Here is a 26,414-nt window from a genome sequence, read left to right on the forward strand (position 1 = left end):
TCAGACCGGGGCTCTTGTTGGGTGAATGTGTAAACTACAACATTATATAAACGGCAAAATTAGTTCAACTCTACAAATCAGCTTCTATTTTCATTTCACTTTTGGTCTTGGGTGCGTCACACTGTGGAAACTGTCAGGTGGAATATTTTTAGGACTCGCCTGTTCTTTAATGCGGCCGTTCACACCAAATGCTGAATGAATTTGTGGCAGTTATTGCTTTTTTTTTTTTTTTTTTTTTTTTGCATTTGGCAAAAGAGCTTGTAACCCAAATTGTGCACAGTTACTGAATATACACAGACACTGTTCCTGGTCAGTTGACTCTCAAATCATTTCTCTCCCTTCTCATTTTTTTTTTTTTTTTTTTTTTTTTCCCTAAGGATGAATTTCTCACAAAATGCATCGTGTTGTAACACATTTGGTGTGTAATGGCCTTTATAGAGTGGCTTTGCTTGATTTACAGCTCAAAGCCTTATATATCTCATAATGAGCTTTGATACAGCCAAGACTCATGAGATAATGACACGAGCTTTATTTACCATCTGAAACAAGCAGTTTTAGATTGCCTTTCATCAAGGCAACTGTCTTCTGATTGGCTGCCCCTCGCAAACAGATATTCGGACAGCAGGTGGGTGGGGCTTCTGTCTTCACATAGCTGTGATCGAGATGACTGTAATGAGATCTGTTCTCTTTGTCATACCGAGCCAAGAGTAAAACCAGAACGTCAGTGACGTAGTAGCTCAGCTGGCTCATGATCCATCATAATTCACAGGTTACTGTAATGTATAAAGTGCAGAAAGACAGTGAAGAGTTTTGTCATTGCTTGGATGCACAAACCAATGAAAAGTTAGAGAAGCTTTAAGTCCGTCATATCCACGACACATTCATCTCATGTCACTAAAGTCTGACCGCCAGTCTAAGACTCATTACGTCACTGTGTACTTGCTAATAGTGGAGGGACATATGGACAGCTGATGAACTTCTCAGCACTCCATGAGTTCACTGATCCTTTTGTCTGAGATGGTGTTTAGAGCAGTCTGAGCTTTTGGCTCACAGGAAATACTTGTACATACACCGACCTCACAATTTAAAACTTTAAAACAAAGACCAACATGGCTTCCTAATCATAGCACGCCGTACTTGTTAGATAATAACAGCATCACTCTAACTATGGTTAGTGTTCTATACGTTCTAACGTTTTTAAAAAAGGGCCAGCTACTTATTTGCAAGCATAAATAGAAACAACTTTGGACAGAGCAGCTGACACAAATAGCTTCATAATTGGTTAAAAAAGAAAAGAAAAAGCCTGTTTAAATGTTTCCCAGATTATCACTGTGACGTGGACGCAGTTTGAAGATTGTCATATGATTCAGGAGCATTAAAACCAATTCTGTGCAGATTGTGTTATTAATATTCGCTCCAGATAGGCTACAGGACAGCCAGTGTTTTTTCTAAAATCAAAACATCATGGGACCAGCTGAAGGGGAACTCCACAAATCTTCCCAATTACAGATCAAATTACTCAGCATGAGGAACAGACAGAAAAATCTGCTGAGACCGCAAATGTACAAAAAAGCCCGTTCTCTACTGCGAACATGGAGTTTGAAAGGTGCGGGCATTTATCAGTGAACAATGGGCAACCCAGAATTTGACGTCCGCTAAGCTTGTTGGCGATTCTTTTAAAATTAAGCTTTTGATTAAAAAAAACAAAATAAAATCAATTTTTTCAATTTTTATTTTTATGAAGAAGTAAGAACAGCAGCAGACAGATCTTAAAATCATAAATTACAAATCATAACTTCATGGTCGTTGAACAAATACAGACGAACAGATTTTGTCCATTTATAGCCTACAAAGTTGTTGTTTTGTTTGTTTTTTTTAAAGGAAAGGAAAAAGCAGCTGCTGTGTCTGAGAGCGCTCTGCTGGCAACAGGATGTGGAAGTATAATGGTCCTAGCTAGTGAGAAAAAGAGCATTTTAAATGTTTAATGACCTTGTTGCTTCCACTGCATTCACACCACGTCAACAGAGTGGGGAGAACAGGAGCCTGTTTACATTAATCCTCGACAGTCATCCCGATTGCCCGACATTAAGTCATTCCAGATAACCCGATGTGTTTTTTTTACTGTGGTGCATTTTTTCATTATTACAATTTATGTAGGATTTGCTGATATTTTGCCAAATATTTCACACTGTTTCCCCATCCTTGAGCGTGAAACTACACTCTGTTTGAAATGGTGTGCGAATGCAGCTTTATGCACTTCTCAAGCTTTCATTAAACTAAAATGTCAACGTGCCACAACCTTGCCCAACAGCACTGCAGCGTCATGTGTACATGGCTCCATGCAGGCCCTCCAGCCGATGCTCGCTCTGTTTCCTTCTCTCCTGCAGATCAGAAAAATAAATAAAAAAACAACAATATAGAGCTAATGCCACGATAAATGTACGGTTAAACGTTAGGACACACTCAAACACACCCACCTTGTCTTTTTTAAACTGCTCGTAGTCTGCATTATCGGTGGGTAATTCAAGTCGGCAGAGCGGACAGGAGTTGGTCTAAAGTTTAAAGACGACAAAGAAGCAAAAAGGATTTGTAAGAGGTCACGCTCGTGTGTTTTCTATTTCAAAGAGAAGCACAAACACGGGAGCGTTACCTTGTCCAACCATGGCAGTATACATCCTGAGTGGAAAAGGTGTTTGCAAGGCATTTCTCGAGCCGTTTGCTGCTCCTCAAACTCCAGCAGACACACAGGACACTTGAGACCTCTGCCTGTGAGAACGAAAAACAAAAAGCCACATCAAAATCTCAGGTGATATGCACGCTTACGTAGATTTTACATAGATCATGGGCTGATCATCAACCTAAATGTCAGGGCAGTTAATTCTCATGGTTCTGTCTACCTGCTTGTTCAGCAGTTATAACGATCACAGTGAGGGTCTGAACGGCAGTTTTGGCAGCCGGAGGAGGAAGCCTCTGGTCCCAGCTTGACATGCCAGCATAGCGTGCATCAATCCAGTCCAAGCCCTGTATCAAATACCTGTAAACACCAACGCAGGCACCAACAGTCAGTCAGAGCACTGCACACATGAGAATAAAGCCTCTCTGTTTGCTAGCCCTCACCTGGCCATCTCAAGGAGAGCATTCTGGCGGTACTGCTCCTCGGGGTCGGTGGGCTCGCAGTTGTGTTCATCAAAGTAGGATGCCATTTCCGCCCAGTACGTCCTGTTCACAACAAAAGAAATCAGGCATGAATGAGACGTGCTGAACGAGAGCTTGGCTCTACAACAGACAGTGAAAGTGAAAAGCTGAGGAATGCGATTGGTGAGTGAGCACCGTGCAGGAAAGTACGAGAAACACAGCTATGCCAATCATACTGCAAAAGCAGATATATGTGCTGCCTTGATGGCAGGGACTGATGTTGTTTTGTAACAGTTTTGTTCTGGATAAACATTCAAAGAGAGTGTGATGGGGATCTGAAAGATAGTCCAGTCATGTTTTACAATACAGGCTTTTCTTGGGAACACAATAGAGGGGGAGGGGGGCAGATAACAACAACAACACGAGCCAGCGCAGATACCATCGACCTGCGCTACTTGCTTTATTTCGTGAAAACAAAAGAGAAAAGCGCTCAACTTTAGCAAATTCTGTTCACGTATTAAGGATATAAATAAAACTTCAAAATATAAAACTGAGACCATCGCAAAAAGCGTTTTCCAGCCGAACTGTGTAAACAGTGAGCCAGCCGCTTCGACGTTAACGACCAACAATGGCTCAAAGGCTCTTCCACATTACAAATAGCCTCCACACGGAACTACCGTAAACACCAACCCTTACACGAGCTTTGTACAATCATAAGATACAAAAAGAATTTGTTGTCTTAAAACTATTCTAAACCTGATAAATTTGGTCGACTCACCTGAAATCTTGCAAAGAAACATTTGTCATCTTTCCGGGTACGAAGATAGCCACGTGACTCCTCGTCCAATCACAGTCGAGGTTTGGTTTTCCTCGTCTTCTGTTTTGTTTGTCTACGTAAGCGTGCAAAATGTCTCACTAGCGCCCACAACCGGTGAAAGACGTTCCCAAACACTGAACTTTCAAAGGGTTTCTGTACGAAAACGAATCATTTATTCATCATTTTTCTTATCTGAAGGTTATGAATAATACGGGCCTTCTGCCTAGACTCTGTAGAATTTCTTAAATAAAAAGGGCTAACTTATCATAGTGAGTAGGGACAGCAGGGTGCTGTGAAGGTTGTGGGTTTGAATCCACTGTTCCTGCGTGTCTTGATCCCCATTGGTGATTTTATATTTGCTGAAGGCGTAAACGTGAGCATGAATAATCTATGCATTAGCTCTGTGACCTCTCCAGGATGTACTCTGCCTATCACCCAGCTGTGACCCTGAAGTGGATAAGCAGAAGAAGAGGGCTCTTACCTCATCCTGAAAGAGGTGCTCTACAGCTGGACTAATGTCTGATTAAAGTGGACCTATGATGATTTTCCTTATTTTATATTATCCATGTAACTGTGATGAATTAAACTTTACATAATGAAGTCGTCGCGTGTACAAACAATCTCTGAGTGTTTTTGATGATTTTAGTGAGAGCAGGTATCCTTAGTAAAGCCACACTCATCTTCTCTTTAAACCTTTTGTCTGCACTATTCAGCCAATCAGAAGATGGCTAGCTTAAAGGGAAGGACTAGAAAGCTAAAACAGCTTGTGTAAGACAGTGGATGCTCTGAGGGACTGTACCAAAATAAATAAGGGTCATTTTTACCTGTGAATCATGCAAAGCTTCTCTAGAAGCTGAGAATAAAATTATAGCATTGGAAATTGCAAAGCTTAAGGGTAACAGCTGCACACAAAGTAAAAGCTTAGCATAAATTAGACCCTTGGATGACATTTTGATACCAAAACTGAATTTATTGGCATAATCAGGCTAGAACAGAGGAATCTCACTATTTGTATCTATTGACATTCAAAGTGAAAAGAAAAAACAAAGTGAACAGACAAGAAAAACTGAAAGAAGGTATGGCTTTGGTTAAATAACCTCTACGAAAGTCATTTTGAAAAGACGACTGTTACAGGATATCTTAAATACAGTGAGAGAAAAAAAAGAATTAAGGCTCTAGAATTCCCTGAACAAGACAAAAAGCCAAATCTGTCTGCTGTGTATGAATAACCATGTACAGAACCCCAACCTGGTGGTCATACAGTAGATGCTACTCAGACGCTGAGGGAGACAAGTCATCCTAGTCCTACCAGTTATTCTAGCAGACCACCAGGCTCTCATTTTTACAAACTCACAGACTAATAACATGAAAACAGAACAGCGGACTCTTGACCTGCTCTCAGTATTTTTTGCTGAATTTGCCAGTGTTATTAGACATGATACAATGGCACAGACAGCCTAAGAAATAGATGCTGATGCTGAAATACAAAGCTGTTAATCCACAGTTGCATAGTTATCGGAATATCACAGGCAAATTGTGTGTACGGTTTGCATTCTCTCAAAAACAAACATTCATCAGCTTCTCGATACAGTAATATCAGCAAAGACATCCAAATATCTCCGCTATGCCTTCCAAGCAGCCCTTTCCTTCTTTTAACGAGTGGTTATTAAACACATGTACATGCTTACAATGTAGCTGCATTGGACATGTACAAAAAACAACAACAAAAATTCTCAGGATGTACTCAGAAACAGTAAGGGTAGTGTAGCACAAAAACACTGTACACCCAATATCTCTGTGCAGCTTCACTTTACTGTACGAGGCAAATCCAACAAACTGCTTTTAGACTCGCTTTAATTCAGAGGAACCAAAAGGAATGATTTGGCAGCACATGTAATGAAGAGTGAACACCGCAGTGACTGCTGAGTCAAATATTAATCCATGCTCAGTTTGCCCTTGACTGCTTTGTAACACAGTATGCACCTTTAATTAAAATATGACATACTAGAAAGGGGTTTCTGGTCAAGGGACACTAAAGATGCATTTCACCATAAAACACAACTCTATCAGTTATATAAAGATGTGCCTTATCTGACTTTATACTAGGGAGGAGAGAACGTAAAAGGCCTTTTATCCTGATCATTTGTTAAAAAAAAGTTTATATTGTGTAAAAACAACAGGTCACCTGTTCCCTGCCATATGTTCATTGTTTTGATTTCTAAAATGACGCACTCAACCAGTGAGTAACTTTACCACACACCGAGCATTTCATAGATCAGAGTTTCAGTGTGCTTAGTAACAATTTATCACCTTCTAAAAAGATAAAAAATAAAACGATTTGAGGGTTACACACATACACATACATACACACTCAAAACAAACAAGACAGCTGCTTGTTTCAGCACATCTAAGTAGACTGGGAGAAAAGTTGCTGTCTTGGAGGGGGGGGGAAAAAGATTTTCCTTTAAAGACCGAATATACCTTCATCCGATATAGTCACCCGCTCACAACACATAAAAAGCTTCACAAATAAACTGCTGTCAATCTAAAAATAATAATAATTCTGAATGACATGAAAAACATTTAGTCTGGCCGAAGCAGCACACCGCTTCAACCACATGCACATACTTAGCCCATACACACTTCCAACGCCATCATCCAGAGACGGCTTCCTGCGATACAAACTAAACCCGTTCTCACTCTCCCTGTGCTAGAAATGCTTCAGACTCTCATTTTAGCCCTGACCCAAGTGTGCCAGTGTTAAACGTTCCCCCTAACTCTCTAACTGAACAGCTTGATGAAGCAGCCGTGGCAGTAGGGTTTGTCGTTTTGCTCTTTAAAGGTGCCTTTGTTGAGCTGTTTCAGGCAGAAGGCACAGACAAAATGCTCCGGGTGAAACTTCTTGGACATGGCTGTGATGCAGCGCCCCGTGATGGGCTTCTGGCAGCCGGAGCAGAGGGAGCCGCGGCGCTCGTGGTAGTGCACTTCACAGTAGGGTTGGCCATCGTGCTCAAAAAAGCTTCCATTCACAAATGGGGTGAAGCACTCCTGCAGAAACACACACACATGTTATTATTTTAGTACTCTTTTTCTTACAAGGCATGCAAACTATTATAGAAAAGTTCCTGACTAAAGCATAACACTAACCCTGCAAACAAAACACTCGGGATGCCAAAGACAGTTCAGAGCTGAGATGTAATTTTCCAGAATGGCTCTGGCACAGCCGCCGCATTTCGGTGCAAACATGTCAAAGTAATCTTTCCTGCAGTATGCCTTTCCATCCTTTTCATGAAAACCTGAAAGTAGAACGAGACAAGAGATTATATCCACTCTAAAGTAGAGAGAAACTGCTAAGCAGTATGATTCAAAACATATACTTGTATCACTTTACCCTCAGGGCCAAAGAAAGAGCCACACTGAGCGCAGAAGAAGTGTTCGGGATGCCATGTCCTATCCAGCGCCGTCACAACTTTCTGAATGGACATTGAAGACATTTATAGGCTGACACGTCTACAGCAGAGACCACATGTGTGGAGAGCAGTGACTCACATCCAGTATGGGCCCGTTGCAGTAGTAGCACCGCGGAGAGAACAGATTGTGGTAATCCTTCTCACAGTAGGGCTGTCCTTCACGTTCAAAAAAGTTCCTGGAGCCGATTTCCTCTTGACAGTGTGTGCACACAAAGTGTTCGGGGTGCCATGTGCGGCCCATGGCGGTCACCACCTAAAAAATAATTGACAAAAAACAGATAACCAAAGCATGATTAGAAAACATCTATTTATGTTACAGACAAAAGATTACCTTAACCGAACCATCTCACCTGTCCCACAATCGGCTTACAGCAGGCTCCGCAAACTCCTTTAGCGACTGTCTGCACGCCCAGTTTGTTGAGGTCAGACTGCAGGCTGCCAAGCATGTTGTCCAGCTTGTTGACCTGTGTCGGGGGTCCACCGGAGACACCACCCTTCCCTTGGGCCATAATCTGAAATGGTTCAGTATGAAAATAGTTATTTACTGTTGAAATGTAACAAAAATATTTAAGTTTAGGGTTACTTAACTTTAAAATAAGTGTGAAAAACAGAAGGAATAAAAGAGGGAGGGGTTCATGCCTGCATTGGAGGGAAGATGGGGTCATACTCAGTTTGGCAGCCTACAGAGACCAGGACTTTGGGTGCAACTGGGGGAACCGAGTCCACTGTTGGTGGCTGGGTTGGGGTTTTTAGGACAGGAGGAGGCGGCTCTGGTTTAGGCGTAGAAGGGTTCTGAACTGGAGCCGGTGGAGGTGAGGCTTTTATGAACTGCCGAGGTGGAGCAGGAACTGGTTCGTGAATGTGGTGGGTACGTTGTGGAGGTGGTGAAGGAGGTGGAGGAGGTGGGGGTGGTATTGGGACAGGGGGGTGCTGTACAGGGAGGGGTCGCTTAGGTTCTTCTATGACAGGGGGGCGACGAGGGGTAGGGGGAGAGGGAGGTGGCAGCACCTTCCTCACAGGGACAGGAGACTCGGGGGGAATTATGATCTGAAGAAAAGAGGAAAAACAGAAGGAAGGAGACAGGAAATGTGCAGAAAAGGGAAACAAAAAGTGAAATAATTGCGAAAGGAGAATTTGTGGAAACTGTCAAGCACACTGAAGCCAACCTTGTCGACCTCACTGCCCGCCCCATCGGGACGATATCGCTGAGGTTTGGACGTGACGATGACACCCTCCGTCAGCCAATCATCGGACTGTTTGCGCCTCCGTTCTGAGCGGCCGATCCCAAGCTTACCCTGAAGCTCTTCTATGAGACGGTCCTGGGAAGAGTTCTTGTTTACAATGATGGGTCCCATCTTCCTGCGCAGGTGAGCCTCTCGGTACATGGGGTGCACATTGGGAGTCTCCTTAGTGCGCCTAATAACTGATTTTATCTAAGAGCAGGGAGGGAGGGAGCGAACACCTTATCATATGTCCACTCCAATTTACAAGCTCAAGCACTTACAGCAGAGCACTGAGGCAGCAGGTCAGTCACACCAGCCGTTTTAAAGTCACTGACGTGCCGGCAAAGCAGTGGTCACGAGCTCGGAGTCCCATATTAGGAACTTCATGCATGCTTTCAGCAGAAGCCACTGCTATCGATGATCTAACTCTCATCCTTCAGTTTCTCAAGCAGCCACATAAACATCAGGTCTCAGTTTGGTCCTTCACACAAATGCAGTGGTGCCATGCAGAGTGGTGGTGCTGCCAAACAGCAGGTTAGTTGTAAGAGTAGTTTCCAAGCAAAATCTATTAATTAGCTTGCTTCAACTCCTTCAGCCTCTTCCTTACAAGGCATTTTCTTCTAAATAAATACATGTAGTTTCTACATATCGATCAAAGCTTAAAAATTTAGCGTTTTTCTGCCTGGTTTATTTGCCTGGCTAAAGTAACTGGGCGCGTCTCCTCCAAGGTCTGTTTACAGGGATGAAAAGAATCGAGCTCAAGCCAATCACAGCCCTGATGATACTGAAAGCTAACAAGTCAATCATAATCGTATCTGATGTAAGGATCATAGTAGTGGTCAAAATAGCAGATAAAATATTAGATGCCATGTTTTAGTTTTTCAAAAAACATGCAAGATAAACCCTTGCAGCAGAGGCTGGGATTTAAAGGCGCATCAGTCTCATTAGCTAGCAAAACAACATTTTAAAATCAGGCAGGGCCGGCGAAGCGTACATGTCCAGACGCTGAGACTCTGTCTATAGTGGGAGTCTGAAGCAGGGGCAGGTCCAGGGTGACGTCAGGGGTCCCGGGGCATGATGATGGGGTCATGGACTCATCCATCCAGCTGGCCTCTGTCAGTGGGGTCATGCTGCCATCTGTATAGAGCCTCTCAGTGTAAGGGGTCATGGTGCCATCCAGACCGTCATGTAAGGACATGGACAGCTCTTCGTCTGCCCAGTCCAGGTCTCCATTCCCATCTGTGCCTCCGTCCACTGAATCGTCTGTAAAAGTGTTGGTGAAAGTGTCTGGCTGGACGCTGCTTCTGTCCAAGGGTAGGATGAGCTCCTCGTGCACCTCCTGCATTCCTCTGCCAAGACACTCTGCATCATTCTTCAGCTGAGGTCCATCCACATTCGCCATTGTGTGATTTTGTGAAAAACTCATTGCTAGAAGCTTGTCTAGTGCCTCATCCAGGGATGGCTCTACCACAGGGGGTTGCTGTACAGTGAAGTTGGTGGTTGTATGGGTTGCAGGTGGTGTCTCCAGCAACTGTCTGTTGTGGTTATTAAAGGCCATTGGAGAAGAGACTATTAGTGGCAAGACTGGAGATGGTGAGGATGTTTTTGAAGGTGAAGACAGAGAGACAAAAACGGGGAGGGGTGAGGGGGCTGAGACCTGAGGGGTGAAGTTTTGGGTTGTAGGTAAAGACGAAGAGGAGAAACTGACATCGAGATCATAAAAACAAGGAGAACCCTTGCTTACACTCTCAGGAGCACAGGAGGATTTACCTCCAGAAGCTGAGGGTGAGACCCGTTCTACAGATGGACTTGGGGACTTGGAGGACTTGTGATCCAGGACAGTGATAACTGAGGTAAGTGAAGGGGTAGTGGTATTGGAAGGACTTGGGCTACTTCTTAGCAGGTTGGAGTTCGAGGAAGCAGACTGAGAGAGGACTAGCAGAGACTTGGTTTGAGATGATAGCATGATGGCAGAGACATCTATGACAGAGTCCAGGTCTAGCTCACTGGTTGCAGAATATGAGGATGTAGGACTGTGTGGAGAGAGATGGCTAGGGTGGGGTCTCAACATGCCACCATCTCCTCCATCCTCATCTATATGTAGCTCTAGCCCAGCAGGTAAAGAGAAGAGAGGAGAGGCACAGGCAGACGGATGAGACAGACTCAAGGAAGGAGAAGCCATGGGGGAAATGGAAGAGGACATTGGAGTGTGGCAAGAGCTGGAAGATGCTCCTGCTGGTTCAAGCAGAGAGCCTAAAGAGCTAGGCTAGAGGAACAGAGAAGCACAAGTGAGAGAAGAAGAAGAAGAAGGCAATCATGAAGAACATGACAGGAGAAGCTTGGGATTTGTTGTTTAAATAAAGCCTTTCCAATGCTCCCTCATACCTTGAAGTCAGACAAAGAGGCCATCAACTCATCGAGCTCTCTGGTGGCACAGGAAGCTGAAATTCTGGCCTGCTGTTGAGAGGATGTGTCCAAGTCACTGTGACGAGTGGGGGGGCTGGAAAACACAAGTCATTGTGATTATTAAATCCATGCAAACACTGACTTTTGTTTTTAATAGTGAAGCTCAAAATTGTGTAAGTTGATGATTTCTAATTATCAAAGCAAAACAGGTGCTGTGTTGCTCCACAATGTCTCAGTCACACAAAGCAATACAGCTACCATTTAATGCTGCTGTAAACTTACTTAATCTTTTACTGCGCATGGAAAATGCATGTATTTGTTAAGAAGCTGTAAATGCTAATACACATTCAGAAACCTCAGATGTTTCCATTTGCTCATACCAGACCCAATATCAACACTCTCACATACATTTTAAGTATATATACCTCCCTGTGTGGAACTTTTCTGGAATCCTTTTCAATAAGGTCGCATGAGGGGAGAAATTGCACACAAAAAAAGAGCCCAACATCTGCAAATATTTTTTCTACTCTTAAGTCCTACACAATGACAAAATGTCATTTTGTCATTGTGTAGGACATTTTAGTTCTCTCCCTCAAATATCTTGAGACAGTGGATGAACTGAAGGGGCTACACAAAGACTCTGTATCAGATATATTAGGATTAATTTAATCTGCAAATCATGCAAAGCTATTCTAGTAGAGTCTAGGGATAAAAATACAGAACTGCAAATGAACACACAGGTCTACTCTGCCAGGTCTCAGAAACTTTCTGCTGAAGAATATAAAGACCGTTTTTAGTGTCCAACTCTGAACTAGTATAGTGAATCAAACACAAAACAAAAAGGAACAAAGTCTGCAACACTGATTAGAGGGGACTTTAATGCCAAGTTAGACCCCAGCTGTAGTGGCGATACCTGGGTGAAGGCACCGAGCCTTCCAGCTCATCCAGCAGACTTTCCACAGTAGGTCGGGCGTCCTCCATCCTCCCATTCCTCTTTGGTTTCTCCTGAGGTGGTGGGCTTACCAAGATGTCAGGTGTGCCGCCGTTCTCGTAGTGAGTGATGCTGCAGGATGGCAAGGGAGGAGCTGCCTCCTCTGTGGACACATAACATTGAAACTAATGATGCTCAATCCCATTAGAACCGATAAATCTGAAGCCTTTGTCTCTACCTGTAGTGGGAAATGAAGGGGAGCTCTGTTGCACAGCATTAAGTTCCAGCAGAAGCCTGTCAAGCTCTGACAGATTACTGCCCAACGCAGAAGTCATGGCTGTTGTAGAGGAATCTGATGTCTTCTGTTTGTTTGGGAAACTAAAGAGACAGAGATAACTTACCGAAAGAAACTAAAAGTTAAAGAAAATGCCAGATGACGCAATCAGGTTTATATACACAACATCCTGAGTGTGTGGAAGTTACCTGTAAACGTGGTCCTCTTCAATGTGAGATAATGGAGAACTGCTACTGTCCCTTGACCATGAGCTCTTCTGTGCCGAACCCAGTGACTGCAGAGAATACACCAACCAGTAACTGCTGAGGTTTTTTTTTAATTAATGTAACATTTACTGTTTCTCATTTGAAGAGTCTGATATACTAAGTGAGATCAGATCACAAACATTGCAGAGATCTACCTGCTGAGAGGAGTGGTGGGAATCAGGCTGATCTCTCAGGGACCCGTTCAGAGCTTCAGCTGAAGGTGGAGGAGGGACCGGAGGTGGAAGTGTAACATCTTGGTAGGGCTGTCCTCCTGTAGGGATGGAGTAGGGCGTCTCGTCGGGCAAGAATACAGGTCGCTTTGAGATGTGGGATGTAGTAGATTCCAGGTCTGCCAGCAACGCGTCTGAAAGATGCAATTCATTCATGTTTCAAGGCACAGTGAGAACATAAAAAATGATCTGTCCAACCAAAACAACAATCAGAATAGATCTATTTGTCTAAGGTAAACAAATTCTAAAGGTCTTTTTCCAAGACGTTTTAGCCTGCAAACATAAAAACCAATCACACCTTCAGTGGGATCTCCCTTCTGTGTGAAGAGCAAATATAATCTCCCAGTGTCTGTGTAGGTTTCCTCCCACAGCTCAGAGAATATCAGAGTAACCGGTGATTTTATACTGGCCTTAGCTGTGGATGATATAGTGTGTTATCCTTGTAAGCCCTTGCAGCTCTTGCTGAATAACTGGTTAACAAAATGGGTGGACAGACGGATGGATGGGCGCTCTGAGGTCACTACTGATGTTGGCGTCAGGCTGTAACAGACAATGCCAGCGAGTCTGAGCCCTTCATTCCAGCCTGTTAACAAAACTGGTTTCTCCTCACAGGTCATCCATGCTGTGGTGGGTACATGGCCAAATGTGACCACCACAGCATGGCACACTACAACACCTACACCCAATTTCTAAATCATAAAACATCCCCCAGAAACTGGCAATGTGTTTTTCCCACAGTCCACATTAAGATACAAACTTGAAGTCAATGAGAGCAACCATGCATTTGATCTGTCAGCTCCGTGTGCCATGCATCCAGTTCATGTCTATGATTAGTCTTAGTTTCAAGAGCCTGAGTGTGAACTTCGTGAGACAGACTGATAAAACAAAGAAGCAGAGAGACAGAAAATGTTTCTGAATCCGGTCCAGGGTTGAGGGGGTACAGTGTTACCCTGGCGAGTGTTTGGTGGAACGCAGGAACAAAATAGACTCTTACATCACACAATCCATCCATCTGCAGCATGTCTAGAATAGACCGCAATCCCTGGCTGCATAGTGTTACACTACAGAGGCTTGGCCCTGTTACAAAGAATAATATCTTTGAAAGGCAGGATGGAAAACTGTCCAAATATCCAGGAAACAGGGAGCTCTTACCACCTGTCTGTCTAGCACAGACTGGCTCTCTAGATTTGGATTTGTTAAGTTTTATTTCCTGCCTCTTCTGAGTTTATATTTTAATCTCTTAACATCAAACCAAGTCACTGGTGAGATAGGATTAAAACTTGCGCCTGTTTAGAGCAACCAAAGGGAAAATATCTAACTCTAAAGTATTTGAGAGCTGACAAGTTAAAAAAAAATGTTAAAGAAGTTAAGAAACAAGATTCATCTGATTACATATGATTCTGGAAAACTTCCTAAAAGTTTATATTTTACAAAATAATTCAAATTCTCAAAATATTCCACCACTAAATCCCAACTTCATCCCGAATGAAGTCAATGGAGAAACCTCCAGCATAAAATACACAAACACAGAGAGAAACGCATACATGCAACACAACCATATAGTTTTGAAATCCTGACAAAGTTCAGTATCTGTACTTACATTCTTTCCACCTGTATCTGTAATATCCTTCATGAAGGACTGTGACTGTGTGGGTGCCAATGTGTGAGTGTGAGCAGCGTGAAGCGATAACAGGCTGCCAGTCTAATGGGGGAGTGGTTTAAGGGCCAAACAGTATCCTCTCAGTGCCCTCTTATCTCAACACAAACGCTGAAATGAACTTTGAGAGAGAGAATGCATTAACAAAATATGACCAACAGATCTGAGCTTCACAGGTGTTTGGTCAAGAGCAAGAATAATGTGTGACAAAAGTTTAAATCTTGTACATCTTCTAGCAACAGAGCGGTCTATATCGCAAAAAGAAAACTCACACCTGTCTCCATCTTTCAAATTTCATATATACTCTCTCTCAACCCTTCATCACAGCCCTCAATCCACAGACACTGCCACAAGCCCTGAAAAGTTTGACATAAACCACATGGGAGCTCTAATCTATTTAAAGCGGGAAGCTCTGTGAGTAGCCCATGTCTGTGCAAATGTGCTGAAATATCATGACCAGCCCAAAATAATCTGCACCTGGTGCTGACATGCTGAGCAAGGTCTCACTGAAGTTGACTTTGTCACTCATGAAACAAAGCCGCTAGATTAAAAAAAGAATACCACAACTGTGTTTTGGGACAAAGGTGAGTCATGTGAAATATAGCGCATTTAGGTACTGATCTACATTTCTCATGAAGCAGCAGCTTAGAGCCTTTCAAATCAAAATAAATGAATAAATAAATGCCTTAGGTTACTAATTATGGCCATGTATTCCTAGAAAGTTCTTCACAGCCTTGACAGAGAGGGCAGCCATGCTGCCTCAGGCCCTCTGAGCCAAGTTTATAAGACAACTCCTTTCACAGCAACTCTGCACTTATTATTCCTTTTCCCAGCTGGTGATACTACACATGTATGCCTGACACAGGACCATGATCTCCAGGATAAATATACACAGAGTATCCATAATAGGAAATACATTTTAGTACATTTTACTGTGATAAGCCAATATTGATACATCAGAGTTTGTTTTCTGAATGTGACACTAGTTCAATTATCAGTACAGTAGTATCTTTTCAGGAAACTACAGGGTATAACGATTCTCTAAAACCTGAGGCTGGTTAATACCTCTATTGCTCTTTACAAGGGAGCATTCATTTTTTAAAAACCTATCGATTAGTCACAGACTGGATAACATATAAACTCCATTATTATGATGCATGGGCCTTAATGATACACAGTTCTCTTTCAACCCTCATTTGCTTTTCAAAGAACTGGGGTTATGCTAAATGTTTGCACCTGAGTAGCATGCTCCTCGTGTTGTCATTTTGGTCCCAGTTCCAAACTTGTTACACCCATAAAGGAAAAATAGGCACAGCAGCTCAGCTAGACTGCTCCTATCCATATATGCAACGTATCATAGCTACTCTAGATCTGATAAGTTTGTGTTTCTTTCATATGACAGAGTTCAGTGCATGTGTGTGGTTGCATGTAGGTCACAGGTTACTGTCAGAAAATATAGGTATAGCCGTTGCCATAATGTAGACACTTTTTGGATAGTACAAGTCATGATGGCTATTTAAAAAAACAAAACAAAAAAAAAAACAAAAGAAGAAGAAGAAGAAGTTTTTTTTTTAACATTATGGATTAACGCTATAAGTGGGACACAGACTTCCTCTAACTACACAGACAGATGGTGTTACAGAACATGGGCAAACATATCGAATGTCTTTCATTATTTATAAAGCTGCTTTGATATCAGATTTATTATACACATCCTCAAGCAATCAGTCCCAATAAATCACATTTTTTCTTCTTTTTGGCCATGGACACAGACCAGTGTTTTCATATCACTTCTGTCTGATGTTTTCTCCATTGCATATGTGTTTGTGTGCATAGCCAGGGAAACAGTCCAGCAGATAGTCACTAGGGGAATGGAGTTCTGCAGGTAAGAACCTCCATGCAGCTGTACTTAAACATAAATGTACATTTTATTATACCAGTCAAATTTTCATAATATGTTATTCTGTGAAACCAGTATAGCCAGAAACCAGAGCAAAAACGATTGCCTAGTAAACTGACTGACAGAATGATTCTGTTTTAGATTCAAGTTAACAATTATTTATATTATAGAATAATCTCAACTATTTATCTTCTCTTTTAATCTGTTGTTTGGTTTGTAAATATTCTGATGCCTGTAATTTAAAACATTTACAAAAAACAGTTGACAGTTTATATAAACTGCTAGAGAAGAATTTTTGACACGAAACATTTATGTGCTTTAGGTTAAAAACTTGAATTTGTAAACAATAAGTAACAATAGATGTGAGATCATTCTAGGGAAGTAAACAATATTTCCATCTGACATGTTACAGAGTAGAAGTAGAAAGTATGTCTGAGGAAAAGAAAAGTACCTTAAATTTGCTCTGACAGTGAAAACAGGACATTAGGAAAGAAAATCCAAAATTTCCATCACACATCCTTTTGTGGCTTTTGACTAAGCAGCCTGTAATCCACACACATCATTCTCAGTGGGTGGCCTGTAAGCACATCTCTGATGTCTGTTACTGCAGCTCATAAAAGGAGAAAGAATGAAAATGGGAGTTAAACTTGCTTGCTGCTCCTCATTTCCCTGACGAGGGCAGCATTGACTGTCATGAGGACAGACAACAAGCCTTCGCCAGCCTCAGAAAACTTAAGTCCACAAAGAGTTAGAAACACCGAGAATCCAAACATGCACTGTAAGCCAAGCAACAGGCTAATCTTTTCCATTCCAGACAGGGGGTAGGAGCCACAATGGACAAAGTCCAATTCTGCTCTAACAGCATCCTGACTCAATGGTCCATTGTGCAAGATCTGGAGAATGAAGCTGTCATCTAAAAGGGTGTCTGCAAAAGTCGTGAGCTATGATTTAAACGCTGTGTTTCACAGTGAATACAGAAACAGGTTCGACATCCAACAGTTTAAAGATTAAACCATGTCATTACTCCTCTCTCACAAAGAAGATGGAGAAGAAAGAGGCTCAGGCAATTTATTATACAGCATATCGTGTTTTACCTGTTGCTCTGCAGGTATTAGGTTTGCCTGCTTCATGTCTCTGAATAGATGAGAATGATTAAAGCAGCGATACACCAGTGTGCAACCTGAAAAGAAAGCAGGACAGAGGTGTAACGTGCACCAACTGCTTCACTCGTACAATGTGCTGATTTAAACCAACAGCAGCGCTTTCAGGGGATTCAACTGCGGCCACACTGTGCCAACTAATCTTTATTATGTTCAACAAACAACTGAAGTCATGTGGACACTGTACACATTCTTGTGGCAGTGGGCGCATGTACAGTCTTGTCTGCACCCCTATCCACCCACCCAAAGCCATGCCATCGTCCTGCTGTGTTTATCAGATGGGAGTGAAGGTGCAGGGGGAATTCCACACATTCCTCTGTCCACTTGGCAAAAAGCAAGCAGATCAGGCAGGGACGCAGGCAGAGAAGGTGGCTCAGGAACAGGAGCATACAGTCACCCTAATCCAATGAAAACTCATTTTAAAAACCCAACCAGTCTCAACTGGAATCTAAATGACGCTTTGTGATCAAAGCTACTTAAGCAGGACATTCCTTCAATGCTGCGGGATCCTAGGTAGTGAGCCTGTGAAGAATGTGCTCCGATACAAAACACCATCTGTCAGTACAGAAAATGAAATAATGTGTTGACAATTACAGGATGGATTCCACTAACTGCAGCATGCCTTGAATTCCAGGATAAGGGAGATGTCAAAATTTCTACTGCCCATTGCCCACAGAGTACCATGCAGGGTGGAAACCAAGGCTGCCTAATGTTTTTTATTAACATGTGGGCAATGGTGATGGGCCGCTGAGGTCTACAGCTCACCTGTTTATAGCCAGGGAGCAAAAGAGCAGAACTGGCCACAATCCCAGGGTGAAACCCTACCCCATCAGGCCAACCCAACATGATATTTATATCAAACAAGACAGGCAGGGGCCACGGAGAGGGGGTGGAGGGTTAGATGCCAGCGAGACAGACAAGGAAGGCTGTGTAGAAACCACAGAGCGGGAATGTGGGTGAGAATGAAAGAAAATGGACCAAAAGCAAACTTGATTAAATAGTGGACCAGGGGAAAAATAAAGGTCAAACCTTGCAGGGGCTCGCACCCTGTCTATACAGTACAACACACGATCCCAAACAGACAATGGATGAATGAATGGATCAGAATGACTAAAGCATTGTAGGGTGATTACTATCTAAAAATATCCTGCCAAGCAATCCCATATCCGAAAGATGACACTCCTCTTGGAGGGAACGCCAAACCAAAATAAAAGAACTTCCCCACAGACCAGTAAATCAGATGACATGGCACCATGTGGAGACTGATGTAACACCCCAGTCACTGAGGACACATTCATAGCCATGAATGTAGATAAATTGCATGTCAGTGAGCAGCCTTTTGTGCTATAAGAGTGTAATTGGGTAGGATGAGAAGAACGGTCAAAGAAAGACCGTCTTGTCCCTCTTAAACACCGACTGAAACCAGTCACCCAAGCTTCAAACTAACAGGGCTTAATGCTTTGAGTTAAACACTAAGAATGTACAGTTGGGACAAAAGAAAGTGTCATAATGTGAACAATTATTTAAATATGGAAAGTGTACCACCTGTTCCAACTGAATTTTTGTGAATAAGTAATTATTATATTACTTTAACCTCATATGTACACTTGGTGGTTTTCTCATCTTCCCATATAATCAAGTTGTAGTTGCAAGTCAGCTTTTGTGTATGAATATAATCCTACTACCGTTTCATTCACACTAGTTTTTTAATAACATTTATAACTAATAAAAAAAAATTAAATTAAACTTAGCTGTAAAAGTAATAATTACAGCAGTAAAGTTACTCTAAATGTTATGATGTATTTCACTTTAAATGTCTACATGAGACAGAACTGTTGAGCTGAGCCTCATATCAGTTTTTTAAAATCACAAACACTAGTGAAACTCTGACACACTCTGGTTTAAGCTTCAGTAGGTGAAGCGTCTCCACATCACCTGATCTGGGACCATATTCCTAAAACTGTGCATATAGAGGTTCATGTTTTCAAACTGTACAATTGTGACGATTTTGCATGCAGGGAAAACCCTGATGACGATGAAACCATGAAACTCAGACACTCACTGGAGAAGTGGAGAAAAAAGGAAATGTGCAAAAAAAAAAAAAGAAAGAAAAAAGATCAAGTTTTAAAGAAAAACTACTGAATGGAGAAAAATAGCAGTTCAAAGAAAAGAGTCCCAGCAGAGATATAAAGAAAATTGACTACAATTTACTGATAATCTTATCAGTTCATACAAGAACAGCTTGTATATAAATGACACAGCATTTATAGAACTCAAATTATCATCATCATCATCATTATTATTATGCTACACGTCGTCTTTTCCTTCTTTGCCAACACCTCTTCACTTCATCAGGTTTGAGCAGCTCTCAAACTCATGTGTCGACATTTGCTGAAGGCAGCATGTTTACTACAGACTGCAGCTCTTAGTTTGGAACCAAGAAAGCTGGAAATCATTTTGTCACCGTCAGAGTATCAGTGTTTGTTTCAGTCTTAGTAACAAAATATGGACTAAAACAAAACGTAATGACAGCATAATTACTCTTTAGAAAAGAAGTGAGATTCCCTGCTCCGCTTAAGGAAACACATTCCCCTCTCCAGAGACTTACTGACAGCTAACCCCTGAATAAGCAAGCTTATCCCCCCAAAGGAATAACAACAGGACAGTAATATTTTTTTAGCTGGGATTTCATTTACTTAAGTAGAAAATACATTTTTGTTGATCACATAGGCAGGAATAACAGAAAAATGCACCCGCTTCCCTTACATAAGGCAGTAGAAGCTCTTTGCCTTTACTATAGACAGATCAATTATTCCTAGGTGCGCTGCCACCCCCAAAAGGCCCATTTTTTCCAAAGCCAGGAAACCCCCGATATGCCCCGGAGGTCCCCGGCTTCAGTAATGTTGGAAGAATACAGCAGAATCCCACTACATTACCCAGACCTGTTAGGAAAATAATCAGCATTATTCTCCGAGAGAAGTTACAAGAGTGGGGAACAGTGAAGGCATGGAAACAGTATGGCAGGGAGGGAAGAGGAAGGGACTGAAGGCTGCTGTGAGTGGAAAGAACAGTATCGTACAACAGCATTTAATAGTGGAAAGGCTGTTCGAGCAGCAGGATCACAGACTGAAGGCCCCCCAGCTGCCCCCAGTGCTGACTCTGCTCATTGTTTTTCTCCTCTGTTTCCTGAGGATGTGGGGCAGGCTCTGTTGCCCAAGCGATGAGGTCAGCCACGCAGCTCTTCCCCAGACCCAGAACAGGATGGGTGTGGAGCTCGGGAACAAGGCTGATTTACAGTCGGGAGCTTCTCTCTAGCCTAGCAGGCAAGCCCACTGGTTAGGGATGGTATGCACCAACCTTGCAGCTCTCAAGGGGTGATGATAGCTAGTCTGGTAACATTAACTCTGCTGTGGAATTACTAGGACACAGAAACCACTAAAGACCTAAGAGTTTTTGGTATGCTGCGTAAACGCTGTAAACATTTAAGACAGCTGCCTCACATCTCATCCTATGATTGTCTCAAGAATAAGACGTTTCCTCTTCAAGGTGATCAACAGTTATTGTTACAGTAAATCTTACAGGACTACTGTGTGTTTACCAAAGGCATTCTTATAAGGTGTCGCTGTGTTTCATTCCACAGAGCAACCACATGGCCCTCATTATGTCTGCGAAACGAAGCCGAGTGGCTCCCACTTTTTTAAAGTCTGCCTTTAAGCAATAAAGAGCACCTCTCCTCTGCAGCTTCTTTGCAAAGATAGCCCATGTTTATCCTTCCTTTAAAGTGGCCATATAATGCTCTGAGGGCTTTCCCCTTTCATTTAAGTTTTCACATGGCTTTTCACGCATGTAGACGATCTTCAAAGTTACAAAACCCAAAGCTTTGGTTTCCTATAGAAAACCGCTGTCTCTCTGTGACTTATTCAATTCTATTTTTTTATACAGCACCAAATCACAACAACAGTAACCTCAAGTCACTTTACATTGGAAGGTTAAGGCCCTACAATAATATATAGAAAACCCCAACAATCTGACGACCCCCTATGAGCAAGCACTTGGCAACATTGGGAAAGAAGAAAAATCAAATTTGATTCTGGATTATACGGGGCACCAATGAAGACAAGTCAACAGTCACTTGATGTCAAGTCAAGTCCTGCTATGAAGCCTCTGAATGAGTGTTTTTGTCAGCTCCATCTTGTGTGTTTTGAAATAGGTTGTGATGAGTTGGATCTGACAGTGAAACCACATGCTCAGTGGGAACGGACATGTAACTCACACACTGAGCCAATAAGCATATCCTGCATAATTCTCCTTTCTTACTCTAATCATGAACACATTAGGCTTCTTTTTTTTATTCAACATGACTTGAAAGTGGCAATTAGGCCACAAAGACATCAGGAAAGTGTTTACTGAGGTCACAGAGTAATTGAGAAAAATGTGAAGCAAGGACTAGATGTATGTTCCTGTATGTCACCTTCAGTACTGTTGTGGTACCCTCACCGCAACTAGCTTTTTTTTAAGCATTACCTTAAGCTACATGGCTAAACTATAGACCGTGCATTTAAAAACAAAAAACAAAAGGAAAAATAAACCACACACAAAAACAAAGAAAACTGCTCCACCGCCACAGTAAGGTTAAAGAAGTTCAACTTGGTTCTCAAATTTGTGGAGGAATGAAGTAAGCAGTTTCAAAAATAGTAACATCGTTGCAAGAAAGTGTTGTGCACTGTGTAACAGAGAAACTTCTCTCATAAGTCTCTCTTTGGCTTGTTACAAACAGTGACTTTATTTTTGCAAGGTGCGGATTACGCAGGCATCCTTCAGGTGGATTTCAGAGAAATACCAGTAGAATCCCTGGTTTCTACAGCTGCCTACTTCAGTTGTCTATTATCAATCAGTCATTCAATCAATCACTTCAGAGGAATCCTTCACCTACTGACCAGTTGTGGACTGTGTGACTGGGGCCTTCGTCACATGGTCTTACATATGAAAAATGGTAGACAAGGTAACATCACACAGTTATTTGTCATGTCTACAAAACCTCAAGACCTATACATTATGTAACCAGTCTTGCAGTTTTTCCAAGGACTGAACTGATCAATCAGCACAAGCTGGGATTTCAGGATGCGATGCCTCAAGAAGTCCGTCTTTGGTCCCGTCTTCCTCCCGTCTCCATGAACGTGCTCGCAGCACATGGCTGCCCCTCCCAGAGCCTGGTCCTGCTGGATCGTCTCTCTGTCTCCCAGCGCTTGCTCATAGGGAGTCATTTGATATTTGGGGGTTTCTTTGTATCACCGTAGGTCTTTATCTTACAATATAAAGCTCCTTCAGGTGACTGCTGTTGTAACTTGCCGTTATGTAAATAAAGTAAAACTGAACTGAAAAGCTTTACACAGGGGATGAAGTGATCTCTTGGAAATTTAAAAAAAAGTGTTGTTTTTTTAAAAGTTAAATATTATTAAGCTTTACTAGAAGGACCTGTAAATGAAAATTAGAATCATAAGAAACTGCGTCAATGTTTTACTTGGTCAGCCCTGGATTAAGAAAACAAGGTTTTATATGGGAGTGTACACATACTGACATTATCTGTGGACGAACAAACAAAAGGACTCCTACTGATCCTGGTTGCCAACATTAGTTTGGTTTCAATTTGAGTAAGTGGACATATATTCAAAAAAGCTATGATGAGTACTAACAGCTTTGGGGAGTGACCCTAGATTTTGCAAAACAAAGTCTAAAAATGAAGAAGCTGCCTTTAGGCCCTTGGAATTATAGTTTCTGTTGTACTTTGAAATAATATATTTAACAAGAATGCAGTATATAGGAGAAGTTCCCTTCTGTGTCCAGTCACTAATCTTTCAGTTTGATTCTCTAGTAATTAACAAAGAAACCATTCAATGGGAAACTGCAAGCAAAAAGTACATTCTGTTACTCAATATTATTCTCACTTTGTTTGTGACCATTGAGCATACTGCATGCGTGCGTATTAGGTCAGTATGCGCATTCTTAACATGCAGAGGTGGAACAGGGGGTTTTCAGCTCACTGAGTGAGGTCAGTGTGCCTGAATGTCACACAATCGTCAGGAATTCACAGAGAGCTGAATGTTAGCTGCACACACCCCACAAACATGAAATGCAGCACAACAGAGCCAACAGAGAGGACACTACGTCACATGTGGTTTAAGAGCCACATCTGCATGAGTCGCCGCCCCCTTGGCCACATCAGAAGTGAAGGCTAAGCCTGGCTGCCACCTGGTAACCAGCCACAACAGTATGACTGTGTTTGTCTGTTATCATGGCCAAACACGACCCCTGATTCACCTACTCCAGCAGTAATTACAACCGAGATGGCTATGAACACCCTGGCAGGTGTTTATGTGTGTTTACGCCCCCGTCACACAGCCTTTTGCATTGTTAATGTATTTGTAACTCCCCTTAAGGATCTACATCTGGTGTATAAACAACATTTTCCATTATGGGTGTAGTCCGGGAAATCTTTGGCCTCATGGTTGTTGTGATCCCATCTCTAGTTTGTGCTGTATGATCTGTGCTAACTCACAGATCAAGCAGGTCCTCTGGAAAAATCTGACTCAGAGGAACAAATGGGAAGAATGCTTACAATCCGTTGATGGAATTCTCTACCTCGAGCAGTGAGCAACACCAGATCACTATACACAAACATAGTATTCAAACAGTGACCCTGAATATCAGGACCTGCAGGTGCAGGTAAATAGCAGTAGAGTAAACCTCAGTGATGTGATATTTAAAAATATTTACACTGACTTGTTTTTGTGTATTTAGGGAGGATGTGGGATGACTGCGATTGACCCCAAAGGTCAAATTTTTTAAACAGTGCCTGCAATTACTAGGGTACCCATATTCTAATGAGACACGTGTGAAACCAACATCCCTCTCTCAGATAGTAGTGACAGGAGGCGAGTCGTGACCCAGAGAGTTTTCGGCCTTGGACCGTGTCAGAAAGTGATGGTCGAAATTCCTCAGCAGCCTCGCCCCCTCCGTCAGCCCTTCAGCGAGCCTACAGGCTCCCTCTCAACCAACAATCAATCCTTTCAGCCTCATAAGGCAGCGAGAGTGTCTAATGGCTCCTTGAGGTATTCTCACAACAGACAAATGGGAAATGCGGCCCATCATCTCTACACTTAAACAATTCGCAAATCCATTTCACTGCTGGTCTACTTTCAGAGATCAGAAGATTCCTACAGATATTTGACTGGTGAAACAAGTTTTTCACAAGTACTGAATTAGTAATGCAAATATAGAAACCTGCCAGCTGCTAAAAGTGTAACATAATTAGAAACTCAGACGTTGCGTGTCAAAGGTTAAAAGTGGGGCCAAAGTAGAACAAGAAAAAAAAAAAAGATGACGCTGGTAACGTCAGGAGAACTGGCGTTGATAAAAGGCAGATAAAACCTGTAGTACCGATGAAAGGATTCATAAAACTGATTAAATTATTAAAAGAAATAAAATTAACCAGTTAAAGTCATCCACAAGCTATCTGATGACATCACTGTTTTTTCATGACTTGTGATGATCAAATTAGTAATACAAGGGGATGCCACACCAGTCCAGAAATAACAGTTATATTAACAGACACTGAAAAAAGCCTCAGCTACAAGTTACAGTCTCTATTAAGAGACAGTGTCTCCCAACACAAAACAAAAACAGAAAATGCACAAAGAGTCATGACAGACATGTGAAGCAGCTAAGAGAAAATGACATTCGGCCATTAACAAACATGTTGTATATTTTCCTGTGCAAAATTGTCAGGGATACATCAAGATATCGGCCTAATGGTAGAGGCCAGTTTGATCTGGTGTGTGACAAATGTTTAAAGACAGTTTAAAGTCTCCATCAGCACAGAGTTATTTCTTATGATGAAGGTTTGTTTGCTAGGTAAATAAACACATGTTTGAATATGAGCTCATTATCAGTATCAGCACAGAATTTCCCAATCAGGAGATCCCTAAAGATGTACTGATTGTCCAACTCTTACAGCATTTCTCAACTTGCACATGTCTAATCAAACAGTTTTCAGACCTGATCTTTCCGCTTCCTATACCTCAGTTTTTAGTTTTTGATATAAAACGATAAAGTGTACCAGTATACCAAGTAATTATACATCCCTGCAAGTTAAGTTTGTCACACTGGAGGATCACTAGAAGTCAGCCAGGCCAGGGCTGAGCACACATTGTACAGGGAGGCCTGTTGACTCTACCACTTCAAAGCTGGAATGAGTAGCCTTGGGGCAAAAGTTGAGAAGGTAATGTTAAGGCTTAATGTCAAAATGTCATTAAATAACTCCTCCCTCCGGCACACATACTGATAAAAAAGACCTTGATTTAGACGAGCAGGGCGGCGTGGTATTGCCAGAGACGTTCGCTTCACCTCGGAGAGGGAGAGTTAAAAAGTAGGTAGAGTTAAAGGCTAGCGATGTCCAGCTGCTAACCTACTAGGCTGCTTATTTTACAACAGTGTGAGGAGAAAGTCAAGTCGGTACAACATTCACTCTTTCGCTCGTCACTGTAACATTTCTGTCAGGTATTCGCAAGTTTCCCTGGATAAGAAAGCTACATTGGACAAACAGCCAGCATAAAATCTCTTCGTAACGTTGACTACCCCTCCACCCTGCTATCCGCTCCAAACTGGGGGCAGAAAACCCACATATGGGGAAAAAAAAAAACCTCATAACTTACCTAAATCGTCCATAGCTGCTGCCTAGTTGTGGACTGCGTCAGTTTTTTGTTTGGCGACCTTCCGGATGGTTTGTGAAATCTGACTTTTCCCCCTTCAAACTTCACCAGCACTGCTGCCCTGGAAGTTGGTCAGTCAGGATGGCTCTCGTGAACGCGCGGCAGTTTGTGTGTACCACTGTGTGTACTTTTCCAGGGCGCGCGCCGACTGAATGGCGGTGATGAGGGACATCTAGC

The 26,414-nt window shown here is 42.3% G+C and overlaps 2 protein-coding genes across 3 annotated transcripts; both read right to left on the reverse strand.

The window, feature by feature from the left end:
- Positions 1-1,714: 1,714 nt before the first annotated feature.
- Positions 1,715-4,043, reverse strand: rnf181 (ring finger protein 181). The gene is made up of 6 exons (XM_026186467.2): positions 3,914-4,043; positions 3,118-3,219; positions 2,898-3,034; positions 2,651-2,766; positions 2,478-2,552; positions 1,715-2,381 (listed from the first exon to the last, which is right to left on the reverse strand). Exons 1-6 carry the CDS (start codon positions 3,940-3,942, stop codon positions 2,322-2,324), a joined length of 519 nt encoding a protein of 172 aa, XP_026042252.1. The 5' UTR covers positions 3,943-4,043; the 3' UTR covers positions 1,715-2,321.
- Positions 4,044-6,432: 2,389 nt separating this feature from the next.
- Positions 6,433-26,343, reverse strand: LOC113033101 (uncharacterized). Of its 2 annotated transcripts, XM_026186459.2 has the most exons (14): positions 26,181-26,343; positions 12,678-12,886; positions 12,466-12,551; positions 12,221-12,360; positions 11,965-12,145; positions 11,031-11,145; positions 9,640-10,911; positions 8,589-8,855; positions 8,062-8,469; positions 7,773-7,934; positions 7,502-7,675; positions 7,344-7,425; positions 7,100-7,248; positions 6,433-7,000 (listed from the first exon to the last, which is right to left on the reverse strand). In XM_026186459.2, the coding sequence occupies exons 1-14, from the start codon at positions 26,191-26,193 to the stop codon at positions 6,734-6,736; spliced, it is 3,525 nt and encodes a 1,174-aa protein (XP_026042244.2). In that variant the 5' UTR covers positions 26,194-26,343; the 3' UTR covers positions 6,433-6,733. The 2 variants fall into 2 exon arrangements, with proteins under 2 accessions (XP_026042244.2, XP_026042243.2); XM_026186458.2 differs by lacking the exon at positions 26,181-26,343 and having other exon boundaries at positions 12,678-12,908.
- Positions 26,344-26,414: the final 71 nt, after the last annotated feature.

This window comes from Astatotilapia calliptera, chromosome 12 (assembly GCF_964374335.1).
Source record: "Astatotilapia calliptera chromosome 12, fAstCal68.1, whole genome shotgun sequence".
NCBI classification, from domain to species: Eukaryota; Metazoa; Chordata; class Actinopteri; order Cichliformes; family Cichlidae; genus Astatotilapia; species Astatotilapia calliptera.